This window comes from Nannobrachium achirus, assembly GCF_963921795.1.
Source record: "Nannobrachium achirus genome assembly, chromosome: 7".
Lineage (NCBI taxonomy): Eukaryota > Metazoa > Chordata > Actinopteri > Myctophiformes > Myctophidae > Nannobrachium > Nannobrachium achirus.
Window position 1 is genome coordinate 16,273,659 of NC_137816.1, and position 17,076 is coordinate 16,290,734.

The 17,076-nt window shown below is 39.8% G+C and overlaps 1 protein-coding gene across 1 annotated transcript in view; it reads right to left on the bottom strand.

Moving 5' to 3' along the window:
* Window positions 1-5,045: 5,045 nt before the first annotated feature.
* The window catches only part of rps6ka2 (ribosomal protein S6 kinase, polypeptide 2), a gene marked incomplete at both ends in the record, with an annotated part of 33,398 nt that continues 21,367 nt past the window's right edge, over window positions 5,046-17,076 (bottom strand). The window contains 12 exons of the mRNA XM_080730074.1: window positions 5,046-5,204; window positions 6,092-6,172; window positions 6,761-6,817; window positions 8,299-8,416; window positions 8,737-8,813; window positions 9,763-9,924; window positions 11,638-11,796; window positions 12,498-12,587; window positions 13,062-13,190; window positions 14,530-14,663; window positions 15,674-15,776; window positions 16,908-16,972. Coding sequence (XP_080586200.1) covers window positions 5,046-5,204; window positions 6,092-6,172; window positions 6,761-6,817; window positions 8,299-8,416; window positions 8,737-8,813; window positions 9,763-9,924; window positions 11,638-11,796; window positions 12,498-12,587; window positions 13,062-13,190; window positions 14,530-14,663; window positions 15,674-15,776; window positions 16,908-16,972 — 1,334 coding nt within the window. The remainder of the gene's footprint in view (window positions 5,205-6,091; window positions 6,173-6,760; window positions 6,818-8,298; window positions 8,417-8,736; window positions 8,814-9,762; window positions 9,925-11,637; window positions 11,797-12,497; window positions 12,588-13,061; window positions 13,191-14,529; window positions 14,664-15,673; window positions 15,777-16,907; window positions 16,973-17,076) is intronic.

Here is a 17,076-nt window from a genome sequence, read left to right on the forward strand (position 1 = left end):
TGTGCGTGTTAGACAGCATCACGTTCTGAACATGAAATTCACTGAATTTCTATTTATTTCTTACTAGCCCTTACCCGTTCAAAGATATGAGCTCCAAAATGATGTGCAGTGTGTGGGTTATGGGTTGTGCACTGTGCATACAGTATATGAGGGATGGAAAGTAACTTTAACTGGTGCTTGCATGATAATATGTAGGAGCATCAATGTAAGAAATACCCGTTTCGTTTAATGGCTACCCCCCCCCCATCCCCCCCCCCCCCCCCCACCCCCCAGCCCACCAACCCACCCACCCGCCTGCGCACACACCCGCCTGCCTGCACACACACACACACACACACACACACACACACACACACACACACACACACACACACACACACACACACACACACACACACACACACACACACACACACACACAGAGAGAGCTGGTTAAACATGTTGCCTCATGCTAGATGCAGAATAGATGTGCCTCATGCTAGATGCAGAATAGATAGTAGATACACCATAAAAATGCTAATATACAGCATACGATTTGTGAAAGTGACAAACAGGCTTCACAGTTATGTCAGGTGTGTTCATATGCTTATGGTGATGCGATTTCAGATCAATTGCTCCAGCCACTGAGGAGAAACGCTGTGACAGACACTCAGACACTCAGACAGACACTCACTCAGACATTCGCAAAATTATAGTATAGATATGAAGTCCTGTCAGGTGATGTAGAGCACTGTTTGACCACTAGAGGACTCTATCTATTGCCTTGTCAATACTCATAGCATTCCTCAATACTCATATAGCATTCCAAGCAATTTATAAATATCCCCTAGAGGCAATATTCCTCATTGTTTATCGTTCATTGCTTATTTTTTAAGCAAAGGATGGATATAATATCGCGGCACAAGACTTTAAAATCTACAGAACATCATTGTGCATAAATAAAGTGAAAGCAAAACTAATCAAAACTAAAAATGGCTTATTACAAAAATAATGCCATTTTGAACACTACTGGGTTGCCTTTAAGGATTACTGTTAATGTAATTGTTTTCTCTTTGTTCTTATTCATTTGCAGACAGAATTAAGAGACTCTCCAATGTTTTATGATTATTACATACGTGGCAATCAAATTTTGCTATTGAAAAGACGTTGTGTTGTAGGCTACATGAAATCAATACATGATTCACAAGAGGTGGATAAAGAATAAAGAGTAATGGCTACATCACTGAAGCTTTATTCATATTTCATCTTACGACCTGGTCGTCCTTTCACCTGAAAATCTGTTGTTTTTGGCAAGCGACACGGCCGTACAGAGGAATATAAATTTGGCTTAATTGTTGGGATGGGTTATGATTTCCCTTTTCTTTTCTCTTGCCCCTCATACCTTCCCTCCAGTTGCCATCTCCCTCCTCTATCTGTTGTTTGGTCCTCTCTTGTCATTCCTCTGTAATCATCCTAGTAGGGGGCCTTGTCATGTGTATCTACTCATATCCTATTCATCTCTCTGTCAGAGCTGATGAGTCCACCACACCCACCTGACACGCCAGCTAAAAGCTTTTATGGAACAGAGCGATATCCTGCTAGATTTTTTTTTAAATTGTTATAAAAGTGGTTCTTATATACTGTATATATTGTAGGCTATTATATTTTATATTATGGCTCCAAGGGGCAAGTTTATATATATATATATATATATATATATATATACAGGCAGGGTGCCAGTATAAAGAGTAATATGATCCACCTTTTTGGTCATAATTAAGGTCTTGAGCAGCAGGCAGCATTCTGTCTGATGGATGTTTTAGGGAGGCCTGTAAAGATGCTGTTACAGTAGTCAAGTCTAAGGTTCTTCCTAATCCCGGTGAGACATGCTGTACTGTAAGTTATTTAATCCTTGATATAAAGGTGTTAGTACGCACTTATCTTAATAGCTGTTGAAATGCAAGTGTGATTCCAGGCTGTACCAAGATGTTTGCCTTGGGTTGTGATTGAAGCAGAGCACTGCTTTTTAATCATGTTCCCTTGGCTACTTACATATTGTCAATGTTTAATTTAAGGAAATGAGGAAATGTATATTATTATATGAGACAACAGTAAGGACAGAGCACATAGGCTGTGATTGGTTGCCATCGAGTGGTTGTTACTGGTATCTGCGGCTGCAAATGACTGAAGAGAAACATTAGACATGAAAAATAGGCTTAGGGTAACCCTAACCCCCTTGCAATAATTATCTTCTCCTACTGTATGTACCATTTGAGCTTACTTTTGCCTGGTACAAAACATTTTCCAATTCACATGCTACAAAGACATAATATTAATTTAATGTGCATAGGGTGTCAGTGGATGAGTTACACAGGAAGATGTTGTATGATAGAAATTAGAACGTTATATCATGTAGCCTTCAGCAGTGGTTTTCACATTTGAACTGGGGAGTGGGGACCACCCACAATAATCATATTTGAATCTTGTGAAAAAGCTGTTTTTTTTGCCTCTTTCTTGTATTATTTAACAATTTGACTATTTTTCAGGTATTATCAGTCCGTTAAATTGTCAGTCCACTGTCATCTGGGGAGTGGGGACCTCACAAGTTTAGAAAGTAGACAATAATAATCGAAACTCTCTCGTTTTTGGTGTTTGTGACATGAAAGACTGTCCTACAGTATGTTAAATATAAAAAATAATCACTCATTATTTCACAGCCTTGTTTATCTTTGTTTATTTGTAAAACATTGGCATTCAAGCCAACCAATTCAATGATAGGTCAGATATACACAGTATTTCCAAAATCACTAGTGGTCACACAACACAATACAATAGGAACATACAGATTTAACGCTCACTTATGGTTGTAGCAAAACACAGGGATGTACAGAACATCTCAATATAACTGAACACAAATGACCCAATCTCACCTCATAATGTACCGTACGTACCCACTGTCATACAACGCAGTACATACAGTTAGGGCTGTCACGATATGACATTTTACATGACGATTAATTTTCACTCAAATAATTGGCGATTAATGATTTAATTGTGTTTTTGTCGTTGATAATTACATTCCTGTTTGGCTTTTAGGCTTTGAAGTTGTACATGGTAGATATGACACACAACCTAAATATACAAAGAAATTACTGCCATATTTGACAACTTACTACGTAAAAAATAACTTTGATAGTGGAAATAGCCGATCTACAAGCTCACAACGCGTCGCGAACGCGTCGCGATGCGACGCGTTGTGAGCTTGTAGATCTGCTATTTCCACTATTTCGGAAATTTTTCAACATTCACGATTATGACGATTATGACAAAATAATTGCGATAATGTCAAATAATCACGATTAGACGATTATGTAATAATTGTGACAGCCCTACATACAGTCCTAGTTCAGATGATTGGGTGAAAGTAGGATTTTACCTGGTTATAGTCACTGTGCAACACAATATGTACAACATAAAGTGAAATAAAAATAACCGGTACAATCTGACCCCTTTATTGTGCAACTCAATATATACAATACAACCAGTCGCAGTAAACAAAATATATTTCTCTGACATAGTGGCTCTCAGTTGTGTTCTAGCTCTCACATCAAATCCAGCAAACGAACGCCTAGGGGCGACTATTTGATGCAGGCCAAGCACGCATACACACTCACACTCACACAACCTGACATTAAATCAGGATTTGCATTTCACATCAGTGCCAGTGCTGGATGCATTTTTTCAAATTCAATATTCTTTGGCCAACGAACCGTTTCAATATCGCATAAAAGAAAGAAAGAAAGAAACAAACATGGATTATCCTTTTAACGCATACAGAATAAGTTCCTACACATTTGGGAACTACACTCAATTTATCAGATGGAGCTGATGGAAGCACATTAGTAATACAATAATATACAGTAGAATTTACAAATTTAAATCTGCATTACTGCACTGGAAGAAAACAACACGAGTGAGTGGTCACTGCCAACTATAAATTATACTTGACACCTTTAGAAGAATATTGAGTGAAATCACCATACTCTCCTAATAATCCCTATTTTAACACATTACGTGTCAAAAGAAAATAGAAACTATTTACTTCATTGGCGTATTGCTTCAAAGATTCAAGTGGCACTGTGTTCTTGTCCTGGCGTCCAGAGTAATACACTATTTCTCACTTCCAGCAGAACATGTTGACACAGCTGATCAACAAAAATACATTCCACTCATTCAAACTAAGATCCAGATGTTTCACAACATAGATCAGGTCCCAGTCAAAGTGTGTACAGTAGGTTATACCTTAAACTATATGACTAACCAAACAGTAGCAAAATGTCAGTGTTCAGAGTGATTGGCAGCCACAGATTAGGACTACTGTAGTCATACCGGTCTTATAATAAGCCTGTCTACATTTACTAGTGCAAAATTTGTTTGCTAGTTTACTAGTTACTACCAAAACACACATTTTACACATGTAGACTTACTCTGACTGTCTGCCAGAAAGGAGGTAAAAATGACAACCGCCCCAGCAAACGTACAGAATCTGAAACAAATGATGTCTGATTCTAGGTCAGGATAAGTATACAGTGAGGATACAGTAAAGTCCTCAGTGTTTGTTTTATACATTTGTATACGTACACATTATTTGTGCAATCTCAGAGTTAATAAACACTAAGGATTTGACTGTGTACGTGTAAGTGAGGTTAAGTGTTTATTGAGAAAGGATATTATAGTCTACTCTTCTTCACGTCTTCTCAGTTTACCTACGCAGTCCTGATTAGGATTAACAGCAAGAGTAGGCATAGATCACTTAATTACAGTAAGCGTCTGTATTTAGTCTGGGTTACAGAACAGAGTAAGTAGTGACACTTGGGTGTAGCCGACGCTTACAGTAAGTGTTATGAAGCTGGTATATTTCCATGGGGTGCAATTACTTCCAATTCTATCCTAGGAGAGGATTTTCTTAAACAAAAAACTATAGCAAAAGACAAACAAACAAAAAATATATATCATACATATATCCCATGAATGAACTCATTGAGGATTCTTGTTATTATTTGGGATTACAGTTCATTTCTTTGGGCTTGAGGAAGCTCAGTTTCTTTAGCTTCAGCTGCTTTCTTCATCTCTCGTCTCTGAGCTAAGCTGGAGGACTGAACAGGCTCCAGGACTGGAGTAGGAGGACAACGCTTCAGAGCAGAATAGGTGGCAGAGAGTGCCCCCTGGTGGACAGAAAGGAGAACGACATTGTCTCACATAAACCTCTCAGTTTATCCATCCATTATCCATTATTTATTAACACCATCTATAAAACTAAACGCAGTAGGTCGTGGTCAGATGTAATTTAAAGTAGCGTTCTAATGTATTATTAGCTATGATTATTAGACCACATTGCTTCCAAACGCGTTTAGAGAAAATTATGCAGGCCAAGCTAAGGACTAAGAATTAATAAAGTCTCTGTGGTATACAATGGTATATACTACAAGAGACTATTAATCCACTGGAAATTGAGTTGTCATAGGGTTCTACAATGATCTGGTAGCCTACAACCCAAATTTAGAACAAACATGGGAAAACTCATTCTATTCTACCACCAAAATGTGGAATAGCCTGCGACCTCATCCATTATGGGATGTGAAACACTGGTTGGCCTGCAAACACATCTATCAGGAGACCACAAGGGCAGATAAATGTCATTTCTCATCTATTTGTATATAATGTGTATTTGTTGATGACATGTATTATTGTGAAAATTGTTTATGCTATGTTGGTGAATTGAATACATAGGACCACAATGGCCACAAGTCCCCAGGACTTTTTTGTGTTATCCTTTTAGCTTTAATGTCTTACTGCTGTTTACATTTCTGACTAATACACTCTTCAATCAATGGAATGCCACCGCAGACAGTACATATGAAACAAAGACACAGGTTAAGCGTAGAGAAGTAGTAGGCCTAACACAAGTAACAAAAAGGGTAACAAGACTAACAACAACCAAATAATTGAATATACCATTCAATAAACAAGTCAGAAACACAACTGATTTACAAGTGAACACAAAACACAATGACGTACGCATGCAGTACAAAACGGAAACACACACCATCACCTTGACTATCAGCGGGTCATGTCTGGTGAGAGGTTTGTCTGAGAGCTGATCCCTCTGTACGATCCAGGGGTGACGAAGAACCTGGAGAACGTCACGCTGATGTTTGGTCTTTGGTAATAATAATGTTATGTACTATATAGAGGGTATGCGCGTGACATCACTGTTGCTGGAACTTATGTGGGAACACGCCTACTGAGTGGCAAAAAACTCATTTATGCCATTGACAGCCCATACATCCAAACAGAAAAGTCCTATCTGATTGTATTAAAGAAAGTTAACTCACCAACATTGCGGCTGTACTGAAAGCTTGAATTATCCTCTTTCTATCTGCAAAGTTTTTGTTTCATAAAAATCCACCATAGGCATACTTAGTGTCAAGACATTCTGTGCAGGTTTTTATTTTTCCAAGTGTCAGAGTTTGGAAGCACTCGTTTTCAACAACACAACATCCTGCTGCCTCCTGCATTATGTGCAAATTAGAAACAGGTGGTATGCAGGGCCGTTGAATGATTTGCAACTAACACATCCAAACTCCAATGCTCCATGCTGCTCAATGTTTTGCCACTCAGTCTAGATTAGGGGGGCGGGTCCCAGAGGACGTGCATACCCTCTATTGTAACATGTTCCAACAACAATAATTATTTAGCTGTGCATTTATTTTGAGTTTACCTGTGGGGCAGTCAAGCGCTGGTGCGGATCCACATGTAGCATCTTGGTCACAAGATCCTGTTACACAGATATACATACAGTGCACGCACGCACGCACGCACGCACGCACGCACACACACACACACACACACACACACACACACACACACACACACACACACACACACACACACACACACACACACACACACACACACACACACACACACACACACACACACACACACACACACACACACACACACACACACACAGTTTCTGTAAAGAATTTGAATTTTATATGAATATTCTAGGGTCAGACAAGTATTTGTAATTATGATTTGATTATTTTATTTCATTTACATTTTATTATTTTATTTGAAAAGTGCTATTTATTATTATTTTACTATGAAAACCTGCATCTACCATCAGTCCCTTCTCATGTCACGCTCCATATATGGCCAAGACAGCTCCACATTATCTCCATATATGGGGCTGACTATCATCACCTGGATCTCCATATATGAAGATCGCAACACTGACCTCATCAAACCCTGGATAGCCATACGTGGAGACGACTGGATCATACCCAGATCTCCATATATGGAGCTGGTCAATTCCTCTACATCTGACCTCACGGACTGCAAGGTCAAGTTTATTCTCCTCAAAAAAATTAACAACAAGGCCCTTAGCCAATGAGGAGCAGTGTTAAAAATACTGAGGTGCAATGAGGGAGCAGCGTTCTCGGTCAGTTTGTTCTCCCAAATCTTTATAAGGTTAATCTCCTCAAAACTGTCCGACAGTACAAAGCCAGAGGTGTGGGCCCATACATGGGGTTCCATGTGAGCCCACACTGTTTCGTAGGAACAGTATTTCTAGTTACAATTTATGCTCAACCCATAACCAGCCTTTATTTCTCTTGGGTGAACGGAGTGATAAAAGGACCAAAATGATAAATAATATCATGCTAGGGCTAATTAATATCATCCCTAGGGCTGATATGGCAGTAGCTGACCAATTAGCACAAGCTAACATGCCACACCCTGTGCACTGAACTGTCATCACGCATGACCTCACCATGTCAATTATGGCTGCCACCCTTGCCTGAGGTTATCCAACCACGGGCTACGACGAATGCCTAGGCGATGTCTATATTTTTAAATTCAGATTAAGGACATTTTGTAATATTACAGGTAGCATTATATAACACATTGGTTCTTAAACATTTTCATATCAAGGACTCCCAAACTGACATGTATTTGGCCGTGGACCCCCATCTGAAAAGAGTTTCCGACAGGACTCCAGAGGGGAAGATTTATGTAAAAAAAGAAAATCTAAATTATTCACATTCTAATATCTTTTTGATAAGTGGTTAAAATGATTGTGAGTTATTAACTACTTTTACTGGGGACCCCTGGCGGTCCCCGGACCCCACTTTGAGAACCACTGATCTACCAGCCAAAGAAAACTGTTACTTTTAGCATTTGGAACATCTGACACCATGGTATGATACAATAGCATATATCAAGGACAACAAACATTAGTAGCTACTAGCTAACCTTAGCCATGTCTGATACCAGGTCCCAGTTCCCTCCAGTGATTAGGACCTTCCCGCTGCCGATCTGGGCCAGAATCCCATCTGGAGTGTCCTCAGGACTGCTGGCAAATGGACTGAAACTGACCAGATTGAAAGAAAGAGACACAATATAAATATTTTATAATTATTAAGTTAATATCAGACAGCAGACAGCATTTCAGATATATACTGTACATATAATACAAACTTGAAAGCAAATGAAAACAAATACAAATAAAAAGCATTGTCTGGTTTACAAGGAGGAAATATGCTTGTTGTTACTGTAATGCCTTTTTTAAACAGAGGGCTAAATTCATACACATCTACTGTAGGATCTGCTCAATAAACTGACAGCCTTCTGCTGTCAAATGCAACTGTGCAGTGATACTCTGGCTGTAGCACAGTATACTTTAATACTTACCCAGCTATCATGGTGTATAACAGGATCCCCAGGCTCCAGATGTCGCAGGCTGCATCATAGCCCTGTTTCTTCATTACCTATGACATATGCACGCACGCACGCACGCACACACACACACACACACACACACACACATACAAACAATTGCTTGTTATTGCGGAGAACATGACTGTATGGTCATTGTTCTAAGTGTTCTCCCTTTGGGGTTAAGTTGTGTGATAAACCTTTTGTAGAACAATACATTTATTTTTATTATTATTATTATTATTATTATTATTACTTGCGCCATCAGAGCGTGTACGTACTGCGTTCAGCTGCATATGTATGTATGCCGTTGTCTGTGTTTGTTTAAGCCTGAGGCCAAATCAGCCCAATGTATGTACTTGTATGTCGGTGTCTGTGTTTGTTTAAGCTCGTAGCCTAATCAGGGACCAGCATTTCTGGCAACGTCATCATCAACAGCCAATGAAGGACCAGCTTTCCTTGTGATGCCAGTGGTGGTGATGTCACTGGCATCGCCGGTGGTGATGCTGCTCGCTCTGCTGGCACACAAGTAGACCATACGTGGCCTACTTGTGCACAAGACGCAAGTTGGCACCTCGACAGAGTGGAGTTCTAGTTATTGTGGGCTTGCTTGAAAGGCCAGAACAATAAGTTATCTTCATTATTTATTTCAAGTTCCGCCACGACAGTACAAAGACAGGACCCTTAGCCAATGAGGTGCAATTGAGGTGCGGAAAATCTGGGAGTGGTGTTAGCTGGAGTATTGGTTGAGCTTCACATGACAGTTAGCACGCTGCAGAATATAGTCACGAGCGAGCCCACACTGTTTCGTAGGAACAGTATTTCCAGTTATTGCCAGACCCATGAAATGGGTAGGCCTACATAAGCAAATGTCGGTCTGTCCGGGTTTTCTATATAAAGGGTATATATGATGATGACATGATGATGACATGCCTACAAAAGGATGATGACAGACAGGGGGTCTGGCACAACCAGGTTGACCTGGTCTAGTTAGTATTATACCTCAGGAGCTATGAAAGTAGCTGTGTAGCAAGGCGTCATCAGTAATCCATTCTCAGCTCTGAGTTGTTTAGCAAAACCAAAATCACAGATCCTAATGCATTCTGGATGTCCAGTGTCATCGGCATAGCGAATGTTACTGGGCTTCAGGTCTCGATGCACTACCTGCAGAGATAAGTACACACAAGTAGACAGGCTGTCACACATTACATTTTTACACCATATAGTAGGGTCTCAAACCAAGGTTCTGTGACCATCCTCTGGCAAGGATGGTTTGATGATTGATTTGACCTCTATGGACCCTTTATAAAAGATTTAGCTCCCAGGTCCCTCGCAAAAATCCCAGGCTTTTTTTCTAGAAGCCGCTAGAGTTGGTGTCCTTTTAACTTTACATTACAGGGAAAAAAAGCTAAAAATGTATCTGCTTTAAGTAACATATGAGGGGTCAAACTAGGGGTTTCTCATGATTCTAAATCCATTGCAAACATCTGTTTTGCATAGAAAACATGCATTGGGCTAAAACGGCCCCCACAGAAGTGTGAAAAGTGATGACTCATCACTTTTCATCACTAAACCATAGTCTTGTGGTGCCGTTTTTTAGCCCAAGGAATGTTTTTTGTGCAAAACAGATGCTTCCAATGGATTCAGAATCATGAGAAACCCCTAGTTTGACCCCTCATTATGTTACTTAAAACAGATTATTTTTTAGCTTTTTTCCCCTGTAATGTAAAGTTAATGGGACACCAACTCTAGCAGCTTCTAGCAAAAAAGCCTGGGACTTTTGCGAGGGACCTGGGAGCTAAATCTTTTATTAAGGGTCCATAGACGTCAAATCAATCATCAAAACATCCTTGCCAGAGGATGGTCACAGAACCTTGGTTTGAGACCCTACTAATAGGAAGATTATTTTAACACTGCATGCATTTATAGGACAACCACACAATGCTCTTACTCTGTCTCAAAGAAGCATTGCTTACAACATTTCTGATCTTCTCCGTTAGCGTGCTACAGTTTGGAGTCCTAAAACCAGGACTTATGTTGTATAATCTACAGTAGAAAATACAGTATGACATAAATTATATACAGTAAATCTAGAAATCTGCTGTAGGAAATAATGGCATGAGTAATGTCATCCCTGCTGCACTCTCACCTCCTACTAAACCATACATGGGCAACTGGCGGCCCGGGGGCCACATGCGGCCCCCACCTTCACTTAATGCGGCCCACAGGTTAATACCGGAATACTAATATATTATTGATTTCAGCTGTTACAATACCAAACATGACCTGATATCTTAGTAGCTTAATGACTGGTATAGTAGTATTAAAATGTTTTTTTTTATGTCCAATGTATTTGTATTTAAGTTCATAAAGTTAACATAAGTATATAACTAAATGCGTTGGAAATGAAATCAAAATGTTAGATTTCAGGATTCCAATTCAAAAATAGCAAAAAAATATTTAGGATTCCAATTCAAAACTTTTGTATAAGATACTAGAATGACAAAGTAGAACGTAGCAATATGCAATGTGGCCCTCTGGAGTGAAGGTGGAAATATAGTGGCCCTTGCCATCATGAAAGTTGCCCACCCCTGTACTAAACCAAAGTAAACACTGTGCAGGTAGGTGGTACAGATATTGCTGCTGCACACAGTAGCAAGCTAACATTGTACTACCAACAATGTAATAAGGGATAATGTCTGGCTGATAACCCCCGAGGCGAAGCAGAGGGAATTATCAGACGGAAGAGATTTTTATTTCTCGATAACGACCACTGAGCCAGACGTTATCCCGCTTATTACACATCTACTCAATAAAAATAATAATTTTACTAAAAACTAAAAACTATCTATTGTATATATGTACAGGATATCTTACCCCCTGTGAGTGTAGGTATTCTACTGCTTTGGAAAGTGTAAAGAAGATGTCTGATGCATCCCTCTCAGTAAAGTTTGTGGTGGTCAGGATTCTGTCCAGCAGCTCCTCTCCTCTCAGTAAGTCTTGAACCAAATACACACACTGTCCAGCATCAAACACCTATACGTTGCACAGAAACCCACACAGGACACAGGATACACACAAACAACCTTGATCAGCCATCTTCAGCACACAAGACCATTGCGCAGTGCAGTATAAGTTAGGCCATGGGTCTTCAACAGGGAGTCCGGGACCCCTAGAGGGTCCTCAGAGTTACTACAGGAGGTCCTCCAAATCTCTGAGTGATAGAAAGTTGTTTCCCTCCTTTTTTATATTATATCATATATCCATATCCATATATACATATTCCGTGAACTTTAGCCAAAAATAGCAGATCTACAAGCTCACAATGCCTCGCAGCGCGAGGCGTTATTTTTGGCAAAGAGTTTGTGTACTGGGGTAAAAGAGCAAACTAAATACAGAGTGAAAGATCAAGTTTATTACGTTTTGATGGTTCAAGTGGTTAAATATCAGAAAACACAAAGTGACATGAATCCAAAATACACTGATGATTGTGCTGTCAAACGATGAAACCATATGGAATCTATGAAAAGGTTGTGGGGGTCCCTGCTTCATCTCTCCCTCAACTAAGGGGTCCTTGGCCTGAAAACGTTGAAGACCCCTGAGTTAGGCATTAGAGCTGTTTAATCACTGCCTTCAGACAAGAGTAGGACACATTTTGTATGAATGTATTGATTGTATTGAATGTATTATAATGTATTTATTATGTTTTGTGAGTGGCGTATGTCGATTACACTTACATCCTTTACAGTAATAATATTTGGATGCTGTCCATATCTCAACAGGATCTCAATCTCTTCTGATGGATCTTTCTTTGATCTGTCAATAATCTGTAAGTAAAGAAATACAGTGAATAACAGTGAATAACACAACCTGGAAATGGGGAACGCATTGTGCTATATCTTTACATGACTCAGTCCTCCCAGCCCTTTCCACAGCGGAAGAGTGACTCAGCATTTATGTCCAGAATAATATTGTGGGTACAGTAATGCAGGATGCTGGCATGCTTTACTTGGTCCTTTACAACACATTTTCTTTTCTTTGAACAAGGCACCATAACTTTGCCGTTTTATGTCACAATGTAGCACCAGTACATGACTTTCCATAGTGAAAGTTTTTGAAACAAAGATCATGAATGTATGGTCATTTGTATTTTGAGGTTGGGGAAAAGTTGATTTGAAGACTTTTTTTTCTTTTCTTCATTTTTTCTCGTCAGGATAACCAGCCCTGCAGCACTTTCCATTCATTCATGTGTTTTCTATATTCACATCGATATTCTCAGTTTAGACTTCAGGATTCCTTACCTTAACAGAATACTCCACAGCAGTAACTCTGTGTAAACATCTCCTGCATACTGACATTGCTGTCTGTCCAACTTCCTCCTTCAGCTCATACACATCACCGAACAGCACATCACTAGGCCTATGGAATTTCTGTGTACAAGTGAGAGAGAGATGAAGAGATTGGAGGGTATTCAATTAGATTAGATCGTATTTATTGTCCCAAAGCGGATATTAAGAATATAATTTAGTATCTAACATATTCTTAACTTTAAATGTATGTACAGTGTGTATATTTCCTCTACCCTGGATTTGGACCCAGTTTCACAGTTTGCGCAAGTGCTGACATTTCTACCATTGAGCCAATAGAGCTTGCCTGCTTGCTTAGGGGATCAATTTAATCTTGAAATTAATTAATCCTGATGTCTAGGTGAGACATGACCCTTGACACAATCTAAATGTCTCAATAGAGGAACATAACGGTGAGTTAATTGCGATTAATTTAGTTAACTCGGACAGCACTAATATATATATATATATATATATGTGTGTGTGTGTGTGACATATATGTCACTGCTGGAGTGAGGACTTTTAAAGCACTTTTAAGAAACTTAATGTTCAAATTCATGAAACGTTTGGATGTATCTAGGCCTACTAACGGCATCATTGTGGTGCTTTCTAGCCCCCTTATGAGCAGTTCACGCTATACATCCAGACTAAAGCCCTTTGCACACAGGCGCGTTTAACCGCACAGATAAAACGGACAATATCATTTTTTGAAAAGAAAACAATGATTCTCTATGACCTCATGCACACCGGCTCCGAATTAGCCGTGCGACGAGTGGCTGCCGCCGTGCGTTTTTTTCTCGATCGAAACCAGTTCGATTCGTGCGTCTTGTCGCATGCGGTAAAAAACTCATCACTCCTTTTATGACTCCTTTTTGGATCCGCAGCGCCGATTCCGCACAGCATTGCACACCAAATCCAATGCGTTTTATTCATGCCGCAAACGAAAAAAAACGCAACTGTCCTGTGTGCAAAGGGCTTAAGGGTACACTGACTAAAATAGTGTGTTTTTCCTGTGGGCTAAGTAATGTACTATTTATTTTACATTCTCTTATTGATTTTTATTGCCTGTCGTGTTTCTTTTATGTCTTGTACACTGTTTTATGTCTTGTACCCTGTTTAATGGACCTGAGTCCGCTAATAAAGATATACATGGTGAGAGAAAACTACTGAAAGATTGTCTTCAAATAGAATTAGATCATATTTAATTGCCCCAAAGAGGTGAATTAAGAATACATTAGATATATTTGATGTGTCTACTGTGGTTCATTGATCAATTGTTTTTTTTTAATTAGTCAGTCTCGAAGAACAGATTCCTCTGTAACTAATTAATACAATTATTGGGAAGGCCAATCAATCAATCAATCAATCAATCAATCAATCAATCAATCAATCAATCAACGTAGCTTCCTGATAACATATTCACCTGTGATATGGGGTTGATGTTGTTCACTTCCTGCCTTAGTGAACTTGCTGGAGTGGGCTCTTGACTGGTTGCTACGAAGCTGAATCCTCTGAACAACTGGTGTGTGTTGGCACTGGGGGGAAGGCCTGGAGAATCTAAGTAGACAAATACACAAACGTTACACTGTAGCTGGAATGATACCATGTGAGTTCACCGTTAAATTAACTTGAACTAAACACCTGACTAAATAGCACAACACTGAACAATTTCTCGACTGTAGCATGGACTGAGTGCACGTGGTGCCATGATTTAGCATGATTTAGCACATGGTAAGGTCGGTTTTTCAAGTTTGAAATAAGATGTACTACTATAGGTTGGTGGCAGTGCACTTAAAACGGTGTGAAATCAAAATGCATTGACCATAATGGTACAAATAGCTTTTTGGTGACTACCTTTTATCCTAATTGCAGATTGCGGATTGGTCTGGTTCCAGGCTAAATTGCAGCAGCTATAGGCTGCAAGTAACATGAGCTTTCCGTGGATGATAAAAAAATGTTTTCCTTTGGGGCGCCTTCTGGCCTACTGGTCCAGGCGCATACCACTTAGGCATTGCTACATAGTCATGGATGCCTGCCTGGCAGCGTTGCCGGTCCGATTCCCGGTCCGGACGACCTTTGCTGCGTGTCACTCCCCATCTCTCCCCCATTTCTTGTCAGTCTACTGTTCTATCAATAAAAGCCCCCCCCTCCCCCCCCCAAAAAAAAGAAAAAAAAAAGAAAAAAAAGAAATGTTTTCCTTTGATATGCCCACCTAGAAAAACAAGTGGTGTCATATTTGAATCTGTTTAAAATTGCCTCAATGCTCCCTCCTGCCCTGTTGTTCCCGAAACTGAGGTGATTAAGCTACACGCACCTACAGTACATCAACTATAATGCTTGTAAGAATGCAGTACATACTGTATGTTGTTAAAGGGATATTCCACTTTCAAAATAATTACATACTGTATTAGTGTGTGTGTGTGTGTGTGTGTGTGTGTGTGTGTGTGTGTGTGTGTGTGTGTGTGTGTGTGTGTGTGTGTGTGTGTGTGTGTGTGTGTGTGTGTGTGTGTGTGTGTGTGCGTGCGTGCGTGCGTGCGTGCGTGTGTGTGTGTGTGTGTGATAATTACCGGTGGGTGTTCTGGAGGTAAATTCAGGGTCAAAATGGAAAGTGTCTTCAGGTCTTCCAACTGTTGGTTTAAATGGAGGCTTCACCTCTTTCCTGTATAACTTCTACAGGACAAAACAAAACATCAATTTGGTCTCATCATTATTATTAGCATTAACAACGGGTCATTACTAGAGAGAAACGCTAAACATGATTTTTCTTTGTATTTCCACACACACACATCATTTATTTTTACTATGGGTTTGCTGCAGTTATAGCGAACTGATATTGTTGTTTATTCTCCATCATGGATTATGTTTGATGGCTTGTTTTTGCCCCTCCTGTTTGCACTAGCCTATTACACCAATCAAAATGCACATTGTAAGCTGCTTATGTTATGTAATTGTCTTTGCATTATTATTAGCAACAATCAGGTTGCAATATTCTTTTGTACATTTTGAGCAAAAGTCGTAAAATGATGGTATGATTAACGGTGTATTTGAATAACACTGTCACTCTTTGTTACACCACTGTATGTGTCAGATTATGACAGGTTTATGTGTCCCCAAGTTGTGAATGAAAAAGGGCATTGGAATACAGGAATTCAGGCCGTCATTTGATGATATTGGCAGACAGGGGAGTCACAAGGGGGGGAAATGTGGGACTGAGTTTCTAGGGCCCAAGGTGGAGGGGCCTTAATTATTTTATACTTTAGCTATTGATAAATAGCAGATCTACAAGCACCGAGTGCCGCGCTGTGAGCTTGTGGATCTGCTATTTTTGAAAAGTCGCGAAAATGTGTGCAAATCTTTGAATACCGGTATATGTATTTTTTATGCGAACATTTGTAACTCATATTTTGCTTCTGGGGGGTCCCTGGAACTAAATATTTTGAGATGGGGGCCTGTGGCCAAATACATATCAATTTGGGGGTCCTTGACATGAAAAGGTTTGAGCACCACTGACATAGAAACATTCAAAAAACCTTAGAAGGATTTGAAATATTCAAAGACTTGCACAAATGTTCATGATTAAAAAAAAAGCAGATCTACAAGCTTGCAGCGCAGCACTCGGTGCCGCGCTGTGAGCTTGTATATCAGCTATTTTTCAATAGTTGAAGCACAAAATAACGCGTAATAATGCGTTCCCAATAATGCGGTCTAAATGGGTTAAACCCCCTCCCCCTGTCAAGAACAGGGGCCCGCAGTGAATCCTTGTACCCAGGGCCCAGAATTTGGTGTGACACCCCTGCTTACGTTCCAGTCTATTGGTGCAAAGAAACGGTGTCTCTTAATCTCCTCCACTCCATCTGGTCCTGCACCTGCCAATCCAATAAACACAGAGAGAGAGAGAGAGAGAGAGCAGTCATGACCTCTTTTTATAATATAATGAATAACCTGTCAATCATTTTCACTTAATGTGACA